This window comes from Propithecus coquereli, unplaced genomic scaffold, assembly GCF_000956105.1.
Source record: "Propithecus coquereli isolate 6110/MARCELLA unplaced genomic scaffold, Pcoq_1.0 Scaffold66, whole genome shotgun sequence".
NCBI classification, from domain to species: Eukaryota; Metazoa; Chordata; class Mammalia; order Primates; family Indriidae; genus Propithecus; species Propithecus coquereli.
In genome coordinates, this window is record NW_012152618.1 from 8,168,717 (window position 1) to 8,190,000 (window position 21,284).

Here is a 21,284-nt window from a genome sequence, read left to right on the forward strand (position 1 = left end):
CCCAGGTTTGCCCCTCCCCATCAGCCACGGCCGCTCAGGTCCTTCCCCGTGTCTGCACTGAGCCAGCAGCCACGAGTTCCTCAAGTGAGGAAGACGGTTCCACCAGAGGCCTTGCTTGCATCCACCCCTTCCTGGCTGCAAATGCAGGCACCGCTTCCTCAGAGCTCACGTCCTCTCCGGCCAGGCCAGCCGGGCCGCCTAGTTTGCTTGTGCCTTCTGCCTGCTGACCATGCCTTGCCAGTGGTCTCTCTGTCCTGGCCATGCAATTGTCTTCGTGTTGGATCTGTGTTTTCATGTTCCTGACATCACGCTCTCTGCCGTTTCCCTCTCCTGTAGCCTCTGATGTCACTTCTGGGATGTGTGACCTCAGGGCTCACACCTCCACCTAGTCCTTATTCCCTCACCCTGCACCATCGCATGGTAGCAGAAGACTCAGCGTCTCTAATGGAAATCCCACTGGTCCCCTGCTCCAGCCCCCTGCCCTCTGGACAGCCTCCCTGTGTCCCCCAAGCCTGCAGGGGAAACCCTGGGCAGGCTCTCCGGAGCTGCAGCCCTGGGCCAGCCTTGCTGGGGAGGGGCTTCCCACGCTCCACCCTAATCTGAATGATAATCTTGCAAGGTGAGCAGCTGGTTCCTTTTAGGAACCTGGCTCAATGACTTTGCTAAGCTGACACAGGTGCTAAGTGGCAGGGAACGGCACTGAGGCCCCGTCTCGCCGGCTCCAAGGCCTCCCTCTTCCCTCACACAAGACCCGGAGCCTTCTGTCCTCCAGCCCCCAGTGAGTGGCCATGCCCAGCTCTCCCTGTTAACGACAAGGGTCACTCCCCCTCCCCTGGCAGCCCCCGAAGGCCTGCCTTCCTTCCCATCACCTCCTGTCCCTGCAGCTCTGTGCCAGGGCCCCTCCCATGGTACCAGGAAGACGACAGTCACGGCCTTGGTGCTCTACTCAGTGCTGTGCTAGTAAGTTGGGCAACTGGCTTCGCTTATCAGAACCTCAGTTTCCCCAGTGGTGAAATGGGCGCAATGGCTTCTTCATAGTGTGGTCTAAAAGACCAAAATAGATGCCCCTTTATCAACTAAGATGGACCTGAGGGTTAAGGCACTTAAATTACCTACCAGTCGAGGGGTCAGGGCCTGGCTGGGTGGCACGTTTCTAAATTCTGAGGCTAAACTCCCTGCCAACAGGAGCTGTCTATGCTGACTGACAACCAAGAACCCGGCAGCTCTGGCTGCACAGAGGACCCGCCCGACAAGCAACTGCTGACCTCGGTCCAGCTTCAGTCCCTTATCGAGGCTGCACACAAACGGTTTTGTGTCCTGTTGTTCACCTTTTGATGACAGGGAGCCAAATTCCACCTCGTTTCAATGCTAAAACCCTGCCCCAAAGTGAACATGGGACGCGTTTTACATACATGTTTACTCACTGCACATGGGCTTGGCTCTCCTCATAAATGCATATAGCTCCCCACACCTGCTGCGTCTGTATGACCCTACTGTGTGGCAGTGACCTTGTGGGGCACAGAACCCACTCTGCCCTTCCTCTCTTCGAAGCAGAGCACCTGCAGCACGCAGTGGGGACTCTCTCCCTGGTTTGCAGACTGACAACGCCAGTAAATCTCTCCTTTCTATCCAGCCATCCTGTGGTCTTTTGGATGACAGTAGTTTGTAACGATTAGGGTTATTTGGGTGGTGGGGTGCCTGTTCCAGAGCCTGGCAAGCCACAGCCAGTGCCCCCTGCTCTGCCTGCCCCTCCCTTCCGCTCAGCCTTTCTCCTTGCTCCTAGACTTCCGTCCTGCGTGGTGCCCCACAGTGGTGGCCACTCACGTGCATGCTCTGTCCCCGAGACTGGCTCCTTCCCACCCTGCCTTCCTCTCCTGCAGCAGGCCAGGCGGGCCCAGAGGAGGAGCCCAGGGGGCGGTGGGCAGCGTGCAGCCCACACACCCTGAGCTGGAGTCCAGTGCAGGCCAAGCGGACTCCGGGATGGCGGTTTCGGGGACAAGGCTACACGTGGCAACTCTGTCTCTCCTCATCCAGAGGTGCTTTTAGAAAGTCATTTCACTGCTTTATTCTGGTTCCTCGCTCACCAGGCAATCTCCTGCCCACTTTATTTCCCACGCAGCTTTGATAGGGAGAGAAGCTGGTCAGCAAAATCCCGGGCCCTTAGCTCACGTGTCACAGATATCAGTCAACATGTGGGTGTCGTCATGATGAGGTGCTTCCCTGCAGACCCCGCCTTGGCTCAGCCTCGCCCACCTGCCAGGGCCCTGCTGGCTGTCATTTCTCAACATAAATGCAAACCAGGCAACTGACTGGGGGTCTCTTGGCTCAGAAAGACCTGTCCTCAGGGGCGACCTGTCCCCACTCTGCCCTCAGAATCAGGGTCAGAGCCCTGGGAGCCTCCTCGGCGCCCCCCCAACCCGCCCCCTGCGGGCGCTCAGTGTCACACAACTCTGACCCTGCGTCCGGGAGACGACAGAATCACTGAAGTTCAGAGATGGTGGGGGTCACACATCTCATCAACACTGTGGCCCTTAGAATTTAGGGGGTCTGGATACTTAGATGGGAAAAAGACATCCTTATTTTCATAAACCCCCGAGTGAAATGTAGCACTCCCTTCTGTTACAAATGTCGCCAACAAACTAGAAACAAACTTTGCCACTAATTAAAAAATCACGGATAGTTACATCACATGAATTATTGCAGATTTTTAAAAATATTGTTTATGCTCATCACTACTTTAAAAGTACAGCAGCAATTAGATAGGAGGCCTTGTTATTTAATGCATTCAGGAGCACGTGTTGCAAAAATATTTTGCTAACCCTGTCTCAGTGTAATTAGTCTCCATTGTAATCCCATGCAGCCGCCGTGTTTTGCTCATGTGAAAGCCTTCTGAGAAGGGCCCTGAGTTGCCGGCACACACCAAAGGAGGCCACAGCATAGGCAGAGACAGGGTGAAGGGGCTCAGAAGTTTCCGTGGCCACCTCTCACCGGACACGGAGATCCTGTGACCACACTGCCACCTGTGTCCATCCAGTTGCTGCTAAAGTCTTGTCAGCAATGGCAAGTGTGGTGGGCACCGCGGTCCCACCCCTGCCATCCTTGTCAGCGGACTCTACTCCCATGGCACAGGAGGTGACTGCTTCCCAGCTTCCCAAGGCCCTGGCGATGGGGCCCGAGAAGTCTGAGGGGTGAGTAGGGCAGCTGCAGGGAAAGGTGCACCCCCACTAAGTGAGGAAGCAAAGTGGCAGGAGGACACATGTCTCATGTCCCCGCGTGCCCGTCATACCTGCACCACAGTGGGCGGGGTGAGCCAGGGCAGGGTCCGGCAGGAAGCAGTTTGTTCACAGCAACTTCAAGCCATGGGACTGACCCGGAACCTGTCACCTGTGGATTTCTTGTGCGATGAGGTAACACACACCTCTTTCAATTTAAACTCCACCGAGGCGGGATTTCTGACGTTCACAGCTGAGGCCTCCAACAGAGGATCCTCCCAGCTCCATGGCAGCCAGGACAGGTAGCTTCTGGGAGGTTCTTCAGCCAGCCCGAACCAGCTGCTCCCCGTGCTCACCCCTCAGCCCTGTGGTGACCCCCGCCCATGAGCCTTTGCGTGACCTCCGGAGGCTAGTGCCTTCCGGAGACTCAGTCTTTATTCCGCAGGTGGGAATCAACCCACGGCCACTGCTTCACACGCTCATCTCGACTACATCAAAACCAGGTTCAAGGTCGGCCTCCCCCGTGGGGCCCGCCCCTGTTGAGCGAATGTTCCTCATGACTTCCTTGGAGCCCTAGGGACATGATCTTTTGGAAACATCATGTATTGTGTGTTATCTGCAGGCGCTCGCAGTAAGATCAAATACATACACACCGTATTGTGAGTAAATCACAGAGAAATATGGAAGGGCTCTTAGGAAGAGAATTTTCCGTTCTTTTTTTAGATAAGTCCGTGGACAGAAGAGAACGTGAGAAGAGATTTTACTTTTCTGGCTGAATATTTTAAAAAATGTGAAGTCATATTGCAGAAACAAACAGCTGGGTTGGGTAAGATATTTTATTCTGAAAAGTGTTGCAAATCTGACCCTGCCTGCTCCGGAGTCAAGAACTCGCATCACTTCTCCTCCCCAGTACCTTGCCTGGAGCCTCCCCTGCCCAGTCTCTCCTCCTGGGCTGTCCCTGCAGGCAGGGCTCCTCGCTGGCCCACATGCCTGGGCCTCTCAGCTGCTCGCCTCCCACCTCCCGGCCTGAATACTCCTCCTGTGTCCAAACCCACCGAACCTTCTCAGCCCGGCTCAAACGCACACCCTCTGTGGTGCAGTGCCCCTGGTCGGCGCCCAAAAAGCATTTTGTTTGTCCCCTTTGTTGGCAAGTAACATGTTTCTTCCCTATCCTCGGCCTTCTTTAGGAACTACTATTGTAACAAAGAGTTTCTCAACAATTACTAATAGTTACCGAACGAATAAACCTGTCCCTTCTGCCAAAGCAGGAACCACAGGCAGGATCCCTGAAGGGCCCCGGTGGATGCTACGAAGTTAGGCTAAGAGCTGCTTTTGTTTCTCAGGTAGTAGCAGAGCCAAACTGTTGGTGCCCCAATAGTGGAGGAAGAGAATGCCGACAGGTGGTCTCCAGAAGTTTCCAAACACTCATCTGGGGCAGTCCTTTGGGAACCCCCACCCCTGCCCCAATCTCAATCAAAATTGCTAAGGAATTGGTCAATATGATATCTCCTTGACACGCTTGTGTGGTTGCTCGAATGCGGGTACTTTAAGAAGTATCTGAGGGGACTCGGCTAGCCTCAGATGGAACCGGAGAGCCCCAGGTAACTGGTAAACAAGTATATAGATTTTTAAATACTTTAAAAACTCCAAAAATATCTGGCCTCCTGGTTTGAGGCCCAGGGTTTGGGTTCCCAGTGCCCGGGACTGACGCCAGGTGGGTACTGAGGAGCAGCGTGACCTTGAGCAGGTCGCCACTTCAATCACCAGCCTCCCCAGTGGCTGTAAAATGCAAATGTTTAATATATTGAAGGGCTCGGCTGGGTGCCTGGCACATCATATAAACACGCCGCAAATGATAACGATTATTACAAATAAGAATAACTAACAAAAGGGTGCAGCGATACAAGGTGGATGCATTTTAAAAGTGTGACAAGAAACGGAAATCGGGCAGGAGACCCCAAAGACTGACATAATCACCGTCCTCAAACCCACTCTCGTCCATCGTGCGAAAACCAAGAAAGACTGCAGCCACCACCACACGGCATTATCTATAAAGTATCTTCTCTTTATTTAAGTTAAACAATTTTCAAGGATGGTTTCCATCTATAAAATGGACAAAGTACAAGCTCTGTACAGCAGTTCTTTTTAAAAATAAACTGGAAAAAAAAATTACCAAACTATATTTTGAATTTGCAAAACATACTCACAGATACCATCATTTTAGCTTTTATGAAGACATAAGAAAGACCACCACAGAGAAGACGACTAACTTTGTCACGCTTTGCTCGAAGGGCTCTTAGGAAAGAATTTTTAGTTTTAAAAACAGGAGTGGGAAGGTGGGACAGTCCCGATGACTACAAAATAACGCAACCACAGTAAGTCACTTTGGCACACTGTGTCATGTAAACATAGCTCACCGCGAAGGGCCCCTCCCCAGCCCACCCCGCTCAGGACGCCCGCACCGTGCGAAGCCACCCCCCAGCTCAGGGACAGGATGCTGCCCCGCAGGGCGTGGCCAGCACAGGGATTGACTAGACACATCTTGATGGTACGGAGGCTGCCAAGACATCCAGGTTGGGGGGGGAGGTGTGTGGGCAAAGGATTGATCAAAAAAACCTGATTTAAAAACATGCCAAATCTGTTTTACATCAATGGTTTTTTTTTTCTCTAACAATAGTAGCTCACAGGCTGCGACAGGCTGTGAGGAGAGAACCCAGGTGCTCAGAGGAGCGCAGTGGAACAGGGACTCTCGTTCCTGCCCGACCTGCATTCACGCGCCTCGCACGTGTACCTAGGAGTGACTTTCCTTAGACTCTCCCCAGAGCCCGCCGTGAAAGGCAGCGGCGCGCCGAGTTTGTCTAGCTTAGGGTCTCACTGCCGCAGGAAACACGCCTGGTTGCTGGCAGGAGGCAGGAAAGGAGAAGCTATAGGACAGTCCCCAGCCAGGCCTCTGTCTCGGGTTCCTCTGTACTGCAGTGCACACACGTGAGGCTCCTGGGTGCGGGGAGGACCAACAATGGTCCTTTTCCTACATGAAACAGGTGGGAAAGAGGGTGGCATTAGCAGAATCTCCCGAAGCCACTTCCAACTGCGTGGTCCCCGAGGTCCCTGCAGAGGGGCTGAAGTTGTGTGTTTATGGTGCCAGGCCGGGCCAGCCTATTTGAGACTGAGCGTGTGTGAGGGGGGGTGGGGGGTGCAGAAGGAAGCAGAGCAGTGACCATGGGAATGACAGAGGAGCCACTCGGCAGAGGGCTGGGGCTGGTCTGCCCTTGGGTGTGGGGACGCCGCAGAGGCGAGGGGCTCTGGAAGAACATTCCTGAGCATCGTGCACCCAGCATCTCCTCCCGTTATGACTTTTCGTTCACGACTGTGGTTTATCCAGGAGCACAGGGCTCCTGCCTCCTGCCCCGAATCCTCAGTGTCCATGAGCAGGCACTGTCTGCTCCTGACCCTTCCTAATCCTTTACCCAGAGCCCCCGAGAGCAGTCGTCTTCGCCAGGTGGGGCATAGGAGGGAGCACAGGGGCGGTGAGGCAGGACTCGATGCCCGGGCAGAGGACACCGGGACTCCAGTGACACGGGGGCTGCTAGCTGGGCCTGTCTTCGGGCTGACAGGCACCCCCCGCCCCACCACTCTTCCAGCAGCTCAGTCCGTTCTGAAGGCCAACATGTGGGACTCAGATCACGATTCGCCCAGCGCCAGCGTGTGACAGCGTCACGGCTCTGCCCGGTCACAGGGCGGCGGTGGTGCTGCCAGCATACTCTAGGAGCTGTGAGGTTGCTTTTTTATTCCTTGGAGAAAAGAAATTTAATGTAAAAAAGACCCAAAGGAACATCTGTCAAAATAAGTAACCCATCCAGGTTTGCAAATACCAGAAGCACAGAGCGGATTCCCACACACAGCAGTGACTCCTAAGCGACGCCCCACAGACGCCCGTGGGCCGAGGCCGGGGGTCTGGGGACCCCCCCCAGTCGGTCACAGCAGCACGACTGGAAGTGAGGCTCCAGGGGACAGAGGAGGCCACTTCTCCCTCCCACAGGGCTCCGGCCCCTCCGCCCCGGCGTGAACTGCCGTGCGGGGAATTAACACGATGATGGCGACCTACAGAAACCACAGGGAACTGACCGTACATTCTTTCTTTATATAGATTTATATTTAGTGTCCCACCATAGAAAAGTTCATATTCAAATAGAGCAGGGACATCGGGTGGGAGAGGGGAGTCTGGGCCAGGACAACGGCTGGGGACGGAGGAGCAGAGAAAGGCGCTACCAACGTAAACCTGCAAAATGACGTGATTCCGCTTTGTGGAAACCAGACATGATTTCGATGGGATCAGATACGGAGATTTCAAGAGTTCTCCTCGCCACACGGGGCACTCGCGCCCCCCTCTCGCCCCCCGTCCTCCGACACGCACAGCCTTCCGTGGCTTCTCTGCCGTCCAGTGGTCACGGCCACGGCGGGGGCGCTGCTCAGCCGTGGGCTGGCGGGAGGCGGAAGCTGGGAGCAGGGGGCGGCTCCAGCTGCAGGAAGGGTCCCTGGCTGCATCCCTCGCCGCCGCTGTGTCTGCACGGTCCCCTCGTGCCTTGCTTAAGTTCTCCGACTTTCAGACCATGATGGAATACTGAGGTATATAGTTTCGCGGAAAGTTTAAGAAACATAATCGATAATGTGATCACTGAACTCCGCCGCGTGGCGCAGGAGGCAGGGTGGCAGGGGCCTCCCCGCCCGCCTACTGCTGCAGGTTGAGCGAGAACTTCCACTGCTGCGAGAGCGCCGGGCCGCACACCTCCACGCTCAGGCCGCCGCTCTTGGCCGCGCGGCTGTCCAGGCACAGGTTGCTGCCCACGTGCCGCAGCTTGGAGTTGCCCTCGATCTGCTCCCATTTCTGCGAAAGACAGGGGTACCTTAGAGAGTGTGGGCACAGACAAGAGTGCAGACCAGATCCGTTTCCAGGGTCTTCTGGCTGCACTAAAATCAAACAAATTATTTTTTTTCCTTTTTGGCCTCTGAGCATAGGGAAGGGAGTTTGCAACAGCCCCGCGACACATCAGCCGTAGGTGCTGCTGGGGCCCAGGCAGGAAATGTATTTTCTGTCTTGGCTTGAAACTCAAAACCTTCCCTCTGCCCCATCCTTTCTTCGGGCGTCCCCTCCTCCGAGGCCCCGTGCTCTGGGCATCCCCGCCTCCGTCATTAACACGAGGACTTGATGAAGGGGAATGTGCATCATTCACAAGAGGGCCTGGTCCCGTGATGTTCCAGCCCAAGAAAGCAGCCACAGGACAGTGCGCCGACTCTGAGGGCCCTGCCTGTCCCCTGCGGCTGGGAGCAGCCCTGCCCGTGGGTCTTGGCCTGGGCACCTCCCAGTTCCCACTTGGGGTCTGTCCTCGGCTGAGCCCGCAGAGCAGTGTTTGGCCAACTGAGAGGGAAACAGACGCTGTGAGAAGAGGGCACCACGCTGAGGAACCTCTTTCTGTGTTGTCTGTCCTCTGCGAGCTCGTGGGCTCCTGGGTGGGCATGAGAAACTTGTCTCTGCCACCCTGGAGCCCCTCGTTGCTCTAGCTGGCAGGGGATGGGCGAGGTCCCCTGAGCTCTGAACATGCCCCTCGTAAAGTACGGGGTGCACCAAACCAACACACACTCAAACCAAACCCACAGCCGAACTCAACCCGCCCACCCACCAATCGAGCCAGAGGGAAATCTGAGGACCCCTCGCCCTGTTGTTTAGTCACGTAAATATCCCCATTTAAAAATCTCTAATGTTTGTTCTTAAGAAGAAATTTAAAAAAAAAAGGTAACACTGTTTTTCCTCCCAAAAGCTCTTCCTTCAATAATGCAGTCTGTGGTTCTAATTAATTTTTTACACTGTGTGCACTAAGGCTCCTTCACGAAGTATTTTTGCAAATCCTTTTGACACTGTGGAATTAAATTTTCTCACGCCAGCTTCCCTTTCCCCTTTGACTCTGCAAACGCACACATCATACGAACACACGCACGTGCCCGGAAACCAAATACCCCAACTGGCAAGGCAGCGCAGCTCAGAGATGACATTTGCTAAGAAGCCTCCACTCAAAGGGCAAAGGAGTGAGGCGGGGGGAGCCCAGCGCAGGGGAACCTGACCTTCCACACCTCCGGGCCCTGCCACCACCTGGAGTCCTGCCAACGAGGCAAGTCCGTGCCGTCGGGTGAGCTGGGGGAGGCTCTCGCCAAGCGCCCATGACCTCCTCACTCACTCCAGGCTCCCTGGTTCCTGCCAGTCATCCTCATGCCGTTCCCCTTCACTGTCATGTAAAATGTGTATTGAGGCTGCCACGTCATCCCGAGAAGCTGGGCTCTTCTCAACACAGAATGTGTGATGAATGGAACCTGATTCTGGCCACTGCAGGCTGGAGGGACACTGCCTGTCATGTGTCAAAGCATCAACTAAATGTAGAACCTTAAAAAAAAATTACCAAACCCCGACTCTGTCTCTGGAAGGCGGCCTCGTGGGCTCCAACCCATCTGTCTGATGGGGTCACCGTGGGGCGGGGCAGGTTGTGAGACGGCCAGACTCGACTCCACCCACATCCTCTATAACAGGCCAAGTCCTGGGGTTTAAAACTTAACAGATCCTCACTTATATACACCACGAATCCAGAAAAGCTTATTGTTTATAGGTCTCTTTACATCTCACGAAGGCTGTAGGGGTGTCAATTACGGTTCCCAAGAACTGGGATTGGAGCAGGAACACCCGTCAACTCTTGAAATAAAGCCAGATTAAAGTAACGGTTTTTTTTAAAAAAGGTTTGGAGACCAGCTGAAGTCATTGCTTTATCACTTCTTTCCATCCAAAGACATCCCTGCCCTGTCATATCCCAGGGGAAATGCCGCACGCTTGGCTCAGCAGATGCCAGCCTTGCCAACTTCTAGGTGGTTTGGGTCCAAGGGATGGTGACCTTCCCTTGTTTAAGAGCCATTCTCTTATTCACTATGAAGCAAGCCACGAAACGGCACCACCAACACGAGGAACATGCAGAGATGCCAACAGTGAGCAGAGTCCAGAGCCCCCACCACCAAAACAAGCTGGGGTTCTGCAGAGCAGGGAAGAAGGGCACCCCAGAGACAGCTGAGGGATCTGGAGATGGACAGACACAAGAGGGCCCTCAGCAAGCGATTCCCTGACAACTGGGGTCCCGGGCCTGGCCACGGTGCTCCCAGGTGACTTTGGGGGAAAGGCACAGACTGGGCCTCAGCTTCCCCTTTTGTGAGATTAAGTGTTGGACTAGAAGCCTGTTTAGGCTCTTGGCTCCAGTAGGCTCTGTGCCTCAGTTTCCCCACACCCCATCTATCTCCTAAGGAGGGAGCCTGCACTCCACACAGGGCATGCTGAGAGCTCCCTCTGTGCTTGCGTTTCTATTCCTGACACCGCCATCCTGTGGCTCGAGACAGGATGTGACTACGAGTTTCCATCAACTATGTCACAGAAAACCAGTTACAAGGTATAAAGTATGTTCTGAACTGTTTGAAGAAAGGATAGCTATATGTACTTTGTATATAAAGGATAGCTATATATACTTGCATGTATGTATGTGTATAGAGTCTCATCCCTTTGAACTTTAATCATTTAGAATTTCTGTAAATTTTAACAGGAAAAATATTTAATGAATAAACCAAAACAGGTAATTTCTCCTTAAAATATTCAGTGGCGTGGGGAGGAGAATGAGAATTTAACCAGAAATAAGCAACGTTAGACCTAGGCTTCAGTCCGACAAACAGCTAGACATGCAATAGCGATGCAAATAAATGCTAGATGCTCACTGCAATCGGTGCTGCCAGAGGACAGACCCCGGCCCCGTCTGAGCTGAGCACGGGCGTCCAGGTGCCTGAGGACCATACCTGTCTGCTGTCGTTTTCTCGGCAGCCCTGAAGCTTTATGAGAGAGCCAGGCGCCCGGTCCACCACAGTAAGGCACAAATCCATGTGCTTCACCGACTTCTCCTTCGTCAAGGCCCATTCCTGGAACACAAAACCAGAAGTCAGAGGCAGGCCATGCATGGGCTATGAAAGAAGGTGGGACATCAGCAGGGGTTCCAGAAGGGAAATGTCACATTGGAGAGTGATCCAGAACCCCTGGGCCAACTCAGAACCAACGAGTGACTTTTTGCCTAAGGGTGAATCTACAGCATGGGGGATTTTAGGGGAACCTCACAATCGAGCACTAGTTGACCACCAGAGGTGCAAAAGTGCTTTGAGAACCTTAGTAACTAAGATGAATGGTATTAGCTATTTTAGTCCAAAATGCAAGTTAGAACGCCCTGTCCATTTTCCTATAACTAAATGTGAGCTACAAAAACTGTAGCTCAAGCTTTGGTTATCCACAAGATAGACAGACAGGGGCAACTGGTCCACCGACATTGCTTTGGAAGGACTCTACCCCCACGCAGGCGCAGTTTGGAAACAGCGCTTACGAATGCGGATTGTAATGTGGGGGAAAATTATAAATGGCATATTCAGTTTGCAAATTTAAGCAAACTACAGAGTGCGTAGCCTCATAATTGAGCGCAAAGTTGATCTATGGATGTTCGTGAAGCTCTTTGAAAACTGGAGGAGTGGATCTACATATTTCCACACACACACACTACAGCTTAACTGAACCGGGTGCTACGCGCCAAGCACCATGTTAAGCCCTTTATACGACAGCCCCATAGGGGACAGTCCTGTAGGGGACTATTATTATTCTCATTTTATAGATAAGAAAACTGAGCCAGTGAGAGTTTTAGTAACTCACTTATGATTCTAAGAAACATAAACATACATATATGCATGTGAATAGACACACACACACACATACACACACACAAGTTCAGGGCTGAAACTGGGTTGACAGGACAACCATTTTGAATACTAAACAAGACCATGTGAAGCGGCAGGAAACCCCACAATAGAGAAGGGGGTCAGTGTGGCCACAGGTGGCAGAGGAGGACAGAGTCTGCCCTGGGCAGGGCCATAGTGGGGACAGGAAGGTGACGCTTCCGACCATCATGCTCCAGCTTGACCCCACCAAGGGATGCACACCCACCCACGTAAGCCCTTTAGGATCTAGAAGCAGCCAGGCCTCTTCCAACTCAGAATCCCACAGGGACACACTGTCCACACCAGTCCGTTTTCTGCTCTAAGTGCAGGCAAGCTGCTGCACCGTCCACTCCCTCCCCCCGCCAGTCCCTTCGTTCGACCAGTGACCACCTGCTGCACACCTGCACGACTCAGGCGCTCTCCCGGCGCCGGGCTCCCTTTCTAGTGGGGAAAACGAGTGACACATAAATGCATATATTCCGTAACTTTAGGCACTATTAAGTGCTATGAAGACATTGTTTTTCTTTCTCCTGTTCTCAGGGGACAGCAGTAAGGATAGGGATACATAATCTTTAAAGGAGTCTCATTTTCCGTAGGTAAATCACGTTGGAACAAGTGGTCGGCTATTAGAAAAACATTAAAACCTAAAGATCGCAGTGCTGAGACCTCACACAACCACGGCAGGATGCGCTGTCTCCGGCTCTTGGAGGGCCCAGGAGAGAAGACACAGAGGTGCGGTGGCGTCTAGGACTCAGCGAAGTGACTGACCTTCGCCTCTCGACCTCCTCCCCTCGCAGGGAGGGAGAGTTGCAGAGTCTCCTCCCTCCCTGGGCTTCCTCTTTCTCACCTTTTAATTAGTGTTTCTCAAATTTCACTCCGTGAGGAATTCTACGAAAAACGGGTTCTAGGTCAAATAAATTTGGGAAAAAGTGAATTTTTGCCACATTTCTCTCTTCAAAATTCATATGCAGCCTACTTAAAGCCTGTGAAAAGTCCTAGCGTAGAAAAGCCTGCGTGGCCTGTGTGCTGCGGCACCCCAAACATACGCACGGAACGCCTTCCTCATCCGCCCCACTAGCCACATTCTCTGGGAAAGGCCACCCAACTCGGACAGTCAAATTCCCACGTGCAACGCTGCAGTCCTTCCACACAGCTGGTGAATCACGCGGGTCCTTCAAAAGCACCAGCTGCCACTCAACGTCACCCATACTTTAGGACGGTATGACGTAATAAAATTACATATCTGGTCTCTGCCCTGTTCCTGGCACAATTACAAGGCTCCTAAAACTCTTGTCATTTCCTGAGCCACAGGGCTGTCAGGAGCACCTTTTGCTCTAGCGTTAGGTCTCTGACTCTGAGGACACAGAGCTGCTAGTTCCTTGGAATTTCTTGTGTGACAGGAGCGTCTTTTGTTCTAATGAGGCGAGTCTTGGTGGGCTCCTGCACTGGGGTGGTCACCAGAAAGACCAAGCCATGACTGGAAGCTTGCAACCGTCAGTCCTACCCCCACCTCATCCTCCGGGAAGGGGCGAGGGCTGGAGACTGAGTCTGTAATCATGCCCCCGGGATCAAGCCTCCGTCAGAATCTCTGCACCACAGGACTGGAAGAGCTTGCAGGTTGCAGGACACACGGAGGCGCTGGGCGCACCGAGAGAGGGTGAGGACATTCTGTCACCCCACCCCACTCCTACACCTTGCAGTACGCACCTCTGCCGCCTGGCTGCTCCTGAGCAGTGTCCTTCCATAGTAAACAGGTAATCTAGTACGTGAACTGTTTCCCTGAGTTCTGTGAACTGTTCTCACCAACGACTGAGCACAAGGGAGGGTTGTCGGACTGAGCCCGCAGCCTGTGGGGTCCGTGCCGCTCCAGGCAGACAGTGTCAGGGCTGAACTGAATCGTGGGACACCCAGCTAGGGTCTGCAGAGAACTGGAGAATTGCTTGGTGTGGGGGGAAAAGCCCACACACCTGGTATCAGAAGTGGAAAGTTCCGTGAGGGTGCAAAATAGGAAAACCAGTTTGTTTTCTCCTATTCATCTTGCCATAGATCGGTTGGAAGTATTGAGTGGAGAGAGGAAGCTGTGTGTGTTTTCCTGTATGCAGACGGCATTATTTGATGAAAAGGTTCAGGAAAAAGTACACCCTTATCTCTTTGAACTCATTTACACTGCCAGTGCATGTGAAACTACAGCACACAGAGATACTCACTCACACTTAAGAGGGGAGTATGGCTGGGCATGGTCAATCACATGCCTGTAATCCCAGCACTCTGGGAGGCTGAAGTGGGAGGATCACTTGAGGCCAGGAGTTCGAGACCAGCCTGGGCAACATAATGAGACCCCGTCTCTACCAAAAAAAAAAAAAGCTGGCCATGGTGGCGCATACCTATACTCCTAGCTACTAGGGAGGCTGAGGCAGGAGGATCACCAGAGCCCAGGAGTTCGAGGTTGCAGTGAGCACTCCAGCCTAGGTGACAGAGTGAGACCCTGTCTCTAAGAAAAAAGAGGGCGGTCCCAGGTGGGACAATGGTGGCATGGAGAAGGGTTCTAGGCTATCCTTGGAAGTAGGTGTTGGGAAATGTTGGAAATTTTGCTGATGCCCTGTTGAAGATGATGTCTGAATGCAACCTTCTTGCTATTGTGTGCTTAATTATTTTAAAGCAGACTTTACACAGAATTCCAGAAAAACTAATTCAGCTATGCAAACAACAGAGCTAGTTGCTGCTTTGTTCTTCTGTTGCATTTCAATTATCTGAATTTGTAAAGTAAAGTTCATAAATATTTAAGGAATGCTTTTTTGAGCTGCCAGTCTTAAAAAGCAAGGCCATCAATTTTCCCATTTCCTGTGTGTCTGCTGGGGCTCCGGCGGAAACCAGATAAAAAACCTCACTCTTCCAAAGCACTGGGCCCTATTTTCAGTGAGGAAACGTTATTTACCCTCTCATTTCTCATCTGTGTGGCACGCTACCCAAAAGAGTGTCATGTCCTATTGGTCCAGGGAGGCCTTACTCATGGTGGGTTTATGACCCGGAACATTGGAACAGCAGCAAGCACCATCTCTGGCTTCCTGTTGCCTCCGGAACTGCACTAATACGCTAGCCACTGGCCACATGTGGCTATTTAAATTTAAATTCATTAAAATTAAATGAGATTAAAAATTTAATTCACACTAGTCCTATCTCAAGTGCTCAGTAAACATATGTGGCTGCCGTACCGAATGGCGCCAATCTCCAACATCACAGCACACGGTGGTGCCGGACAGCGCTGATGAGACGGCACTCGCTGCCTCAGACTGTCCCCGGAGCCTGGTGTTCCCAGGTGAGTGGGTGAGGACATCATGTCATCATGCTGCCTCCCGTCACATCACACCTGCCGACGTGGCTGTCTCTCCCGCTAGAAAACACCCCAGCTTAGCTGCTCATTTAGGATCACCTGGGAGCACTTTAAAACCCCAACTGGGCATGGAAGCTGGTATCAGTCTTTCGCCAGGGCTCTCCAGGCGACTCCAGAGTGTGGTCCCTGCAGGGGGACGGGGAGTGGGCAGGGAATGAGGAGGGGCAGGCAGGCAGCAGTATTTGCCGGAAAGGGAAGGAAAGCCCCCGAGTGATGAGGAAAAGGGAAAAGCAAAACGCAAGCGGAGGGAAGCGCTCAGCAGGTCTGAGCTTGCCTCTTCCTCATGACAGCCCCGAGCTGACCCCTGGGGTCTGCGAGAGGCAGACAAGGAGCCGATGTCACACCAAGGTCAGGGCTGTGGCCACCCCTCAGCGCAGCCCCTCTGTGCTCAGCACCCCCACAGCGCAGAGAAGAGTTCCCGGAGCCCCCTGCTAGGCCGGGCCTGGGGAGCCAGGGCCGAAGCACGAGTCCCGAAGGCAGACACAGGCTTCCTCCCGGGAGCCTGCAGGCGAAGTCTCTCTCCCCCACCGCCGAGCTGCCACCACGGGGCAGGTTCTCCGTCTAGGGCCATCAGCCATGCGGTAACTAAACGTGTGACAGCAAGTGGGGCTGAGCCAATCACAGAGCCCAGGCAAGACTTAAGCTGGTGCCCGACACTCCGACAAGGCTCCCCTAGGAAATCCTTCAGGACGAGCTTGGACACACTCCGTTTAAATGCTTTGTAGCGCAAGACACGTCACTTTCCAGTGGAGTTGTTGAAACCGAGAGGACTGAGGCCTCCAACGCACACAGAATCACCAGAACGTTGAGAACGTGACAGAAGGGGCTCCGGCAATCAAACGTGGAGCTGAGCCCCACTGGGGGTAACAGAAACTCTGAAACCCACACAGCACAGAACTTGGGTCGGCACCTCCTGTTTTGTTATCCATAGACCATCGGTGGGCTTCACCCAGCCCCACCCAATTATCCTGATTCCTGCATTTGGAGAGATCGACACTGACACGGTGCTACTAAATCTTGGAGAATCGGCGTTCTGACTCAGAGTAAACCCAGCTTCCTGAGAGAGATCCGCCGTCTCCTTCCTCATAAGGCCTCGCTTTTCTGAGGACATGTCAGTTGATTTCATTATAGTTACACATGGAAAGATAGAAGATCTCTCCCTAGGCCCACTGCTTTCCCCACCGCGACACTGAAGCCCAAAGCATGGAAGAAACACACGTATGACCAGTGTAGCAGGAACAGAGCCCGCCACGCGGCTTCCTCCAATCACACCTGCACTGAGTAGGGGTGACAGCAGTGCGTGCGGCCCTGCATCACCACCCGTGACGTTGAGACTCCGAGGGTGTCACCCAGGCCTCCCAGTCTCTCAGCAGTAAGCGAAAACCACATTTAATGTCAGGGCCTTGGACTGAGGAGCTGTCAAGGACACAGAAACACACGTGGGGGGGACGGCACTGTTCCCTCTGCCGCTGCCACCCAGCAAATACCAGCCGGCTCCGCCCCTTTCACCTGCATCTTCTCCCATCTCTGTGCCGCCCTCCCCTCCCCACCACTTCCTTCCCTCACTGTGGGTTCCTCCCCCGCACCACTCCTGACACCTGTAGGGCCTGGAACAAGAGGACACACAGGAGCCCTCATGTCACAGGGCTAAATATTTAAAATCAATGAATCGGCCACGCGGGAAGGCTGGCGACCGTGCTCCCCTGAAGCCTGCAGCCTGTTCCCTGGGTGCATCCTCCGGCCACAAAGGCTGAGACACAGGTGGGGGCCTGGGAACAGCACACGTGCTGGGCGAGGGGAGCTGGGCCAGGCCCTGGACACTTGCCCCAGGCCCCATGCCCTGTGCCAGATGGGGACCGGCCCAGGCGAGCCCCGAGGCAGGCAGGCTCCCCTCTCCTGTCTAATTTAGGATGTTCTGGCCGTTCTAGGCAACCGCTAAAACTACATCAGCAAGTGAAGAAAGGAGCCAAAGTGTTTGGGGATCGTGGTCTGTTTGGACACTCACCTGGGGGGATTTGGAACAGCCAACTTTACGTAAAAGCAGGCGCCCCTTTCAAAAACACTTTTAGTTAAAGAAAAGTTATGGGATCACTGAATTTGGGATACATACGCTGAGTTAAATGGTCTGTTTGGTTTTTCTTTTAACTCATGCCCTCTTGGTGCCAGGCAGGTTTTCAAGAAGGGGGAGAGGAGAACACAGCAGTGCATTTTCTGTGCATGAAGTGCACGTGCCACCCACGCCCTACTATTATCCCACAGGAAAACTGCTGTGAGCGCACAGGGCACCGCCGGGCCCGTCAAGCCTTCACTCCGCCTCTCCTTCCTGTGTTGGGAGGTGTGGGATTTTATGCCTCTAGGGAAGGGCGTACGCACACTGAAGCAATTAATAACTAATATTTTTTATCTTAAGCTGTAATTATCTAACAGGCAGGGGACACCAACAACCAGCAGCCGCCCGGTGCCCACGGTTAAGCATTTATTACCAGGGACACTAGGCAGGTGTTCATGTCACAGTCAGGCCAGACGCAGATGCAGACACAGAATCGGAGCCGTGGGGGGAGCGCATATGGCAGGGAGGACAGGGGTGGCAGGAAGAAGACTAAAGCCACCAGCCCTGCAACCGTCAACTCTGACCAGTGTGCCCCTTGCCACTGCATCACCTGGCCTGAAGCTGGTGATGGGCTCGATGAGTCAGTCCAGGTCTGTGACGCCCCATCTGCCCCTGAGGCTGGTGGCCAAAGATGCTGTGAGCAGCAGGAGCCAGGAGCTTCCTCCCAGACAGCTCCCATCACAGGAGAAAGGTGGCAGCTAGGACCTCTGCCCTCCAGACCCCATCCCTGCTCTCTCCAGGCCTGCAGGTGATCAAGTTCACCCATACACATACCTGGTTTCCCCCGGCATTGTGACATTCATAAACTCCAACAACACCGTCGGCAAAATGTCCCAAAGTGTCGAGGCAGTTGGTTCCCTGCTGCAAGGCCCCGAAAGCTATATCCTGGTGGTCTGGAACCCTGAAAAGCAACGTGAGAACCACCTGCTTAGTTCCACATGGCTACCAGCAACTGGCCGCCTACCCCTCTGCTCAGTAACGCCAGCAGCACAGGTGGCAGCGTTGTGCCCCTCCCCACCACAGGCAGGGAGTGTCAGCGGCACATTTCCCCTGGCCTGGATGTCTATCCAAGTCTTTCAGATTTTAAGTTGGAGACATTCTTTACATTCTACATCAGGAAGGAAATTTGCTCTGGAAAAGAAAAGCATTTGACTCTTCAATGTTAGTCTTATTGGAAGTCATTTAGAACATCAATTGGTATGGTCAGATCCTGTTGCCTCGAACTTTCCAACAGACTTAGGTTGTGACCTTTACCCAGTCAAGGGTAAAAAATGAGTGGATCCGGCCGGTGCCTTGATACAAACAAAGTGAGGGGCTCACGCTTCAGAACCAGCCCCGAACCTCAGCCCAACCTTGCCAGGTGTTGCCTGTGAGATCCTTTAGGCAAGACTGTCTCTGAACCTCAGTCTGCTATTTTGTACAATGCCTAGGAAAGAGCTCTGCTGCGAGTATTGCACAGAACATGTCATGTAAAGCATTCAGCTCAACGGCTGCTTGGCCTTTTGGCTAAGATCAAGTGTAGCATTTAGCCCAGTGCCTGGCCCAGAGGAAGCGCTCAGTAAACGGGAGCGATTACTAAAGACACGGAAAAAGTGTGAAGCTGGTGCCTGCCCTGCCCTACATAGACAGGGGAGCAGGTTCACCAGCCGGTATGGTGCCACACGCCTTAGACGTGGTCTTAAGTGGGTACAGGGCCCGGCATCGCCCCACATCACGGGCAACCTCAGCAAAAAACTATGCGTTTAATGTCGCTCTGTCTGCCACGCTAATCCACCAAGTCACAGGGGACTGTGACAGCAAAAGCCAAGTGAGGACCTTCACGGGGCTAAAATCCACTGTGGGGGGAGAGATGACAGCCAGGGGCTTCTCACTGACGCCCATCGCTGCTTCTAATCCCAGCAAAAGTCGTCCTGCACAGAGGGGATCGGAGGGAGGAGGATGCCGTGCTCTCCCTGCCTTCCCTTGGGGCGCGGGCGCCGGGACGCCGGGTGTCTCGCATTATTTTCTGAAAGCGGAGGAAACAGTTCCCAAGAGTTAAGTGAGCGCACGGCAGCGGCGCAGCGAGGCGCACTACCTAACTCGCCAACAAATCTCTGTGACAAGGGCTCTGAAGGAGCCGTTAGTGCAAAGATAATGGTGGCAACTCTCGCATTCACAGTCACTGTGCAGGAGATATTTGAGTCGCTGTAAAACACTCTGGGAATATTTAGAATAAGGAATGTGCCACATTAAGGCACGACCTGCCTGACAGTCCCTTTAAGAAGATGAAGTTCCGATGGCTCCTGAAACCCAGCAGCTCTACAGGCTTCTGATGGGGTTATCGGCGGGTCCCTAAGGACGGGAGCTCACGTTAGCTTAAAATGCGAGGCCAGGTGTAGAAATGAGGCTGGGCGAGTATTTCGCCACCACTGATCCCCCAGGACGGAAGCAGGACACTGGTGTTACTATTCTCATTTCACGTGGGATTAACCAGCCTGGAGCAGGGAAACCCGTGGTCAGGGCCCTGTGCTCTGAGCCTCTGCTGGGGGCCGTTACCTGCTGGCCCATAGAGGAACAGCAACACCCTGTGAGCCAAAGTCAAATGGGAAGCGACAGGGCTGATGTACTTTTCTGTCTCTTCCCCAGCCGGCCCTGGCCCCACTGCCTCCGGACGCTCACAGCAAGGGCCGTGGCAGGGGTGTGTGCACCAGGGCAGCGGGGTGGGTGGAGGAGCCGGGCAGGTAGCACAGGGCACTCGCTCATGGAGGCTGGGGACTGCTTCTCTGGCCACTCCAGGAGCCCGTGAGACACGGGTCCTCAGGCTCACCCAGCCTGTCATACTACCAACGAAGGAAAGTGGAAGAACAAGCTAACACCAGAGGTGATGCCCTGGACTGCTTCCAAGTCCGTGCAGAATGCGAGGGCGACTCTGCAGGAGAGAGAGCTGCTCGGAAGCACGTTCTCAGGGTGCTCGGGGACCGCAGTGGGGGAGGACGTGACCTCCACCTCCCCTCTGCAAGCCTCTGCTGCCTCTCTGAGCTTATTTGCTTCTGAGCCCCGACATGGCAAAACCCCAGATCCCTGGGGACTTACCTTAACTCTGGATAGACATTTTCAAGGTACCATTTAAAAGGCTTGCAGTTCAGTTTCTTCCTAAGTTCCAATCTGCTCTGAATACTAGAGAAGAGGGAAATAAAGTTCTTTTATAAATTTTAAGAATGGACAGGTTCTCCACATCAAAAAGGAAAATCTGCCAACAAGAACAGGGTTGGGGCAGATGTGTAGCATGGATGCTCCAGGTTCCTGTGCTCACGAGCCCACCTGGCCTTGAGCGGAAGGCCCTGTTGACAACTGGACAGCTGTTGTCACCACTGCCCCCCGCCCCCACCACGGGATCCCTGTAGGCACGAGAAGGCAGAACCAACACTTACTTCCCATAAGGAACGTTTCTGGCAGAAGGCACTGCCGCGTAGTAAAAATTTTTGTATTCGTCCATCCAGACCTCTGCTGCCCGGCGGGTGTTGCTAGAAACAAAATAAATATTCTTGAGGTGTGATTCGCTTCCTTTTTGTCAGCATCACTCCGTTTGCACCTGTGTGCTGGGAGTGCGAATGAGCAAGGTCCCTGCAGGTCCCTACAGGTGTGTGGCAGCTCCAGCTGGGACACGCGGCGCCGAGAGAGAGGAGGCCGCCCCGCTCGGCACCCCAGGCTGGATCTGTGCGGCGCTGGTGCTCGGTGATGCTCACCGAACCGTCAGAACTGC

At 53.7% G+C, this 21,284-nt stretch overlaps 1 protein-coding gene across 1 annotated transcript in view; it reads right to left on the reverse strand.

Moving 5' to 3' along the window:
- Positions 1 to 5,256: 5,256 nt before the first annotated feature.
- Positions 5,257 to 21,284, reverse strand: part of GALNT2 (polypeptide N-acetylgalactosaminyltransferase 2) — a 194,874-nt gene continuing 178,846 nt past the window's right edge. The window contains exons 12-16 of the mRNA XM_012660276.1: positions 20,953 to 21,045; positions 20,615 to 20,698; positions 18,317 to 18,443; positions 11,085 to 11,204; positions 5,257 to 8,097 (exon numbers count right to left, since the gene is read on the reverse strand). Of these exons, the coding sequence (XP_012515730.1) occupies positions 7,942 to 8,097; positions 11,085 to 11,204; positions 18,317 to 18,443; positions 20,615 to 20,698; positions 20,953 to 21,045 (580 nt within the window). The 3' untranslated portion in view covers positions 5,257 to 7,941. The remainder of the gene's footprint in view (positions 8,098 to 11,084; positions 11,205 to 18,316; positions 18,444 to 20,614; positions 20,699 to 20,952; positions 21,046 to 21,284) is intronic.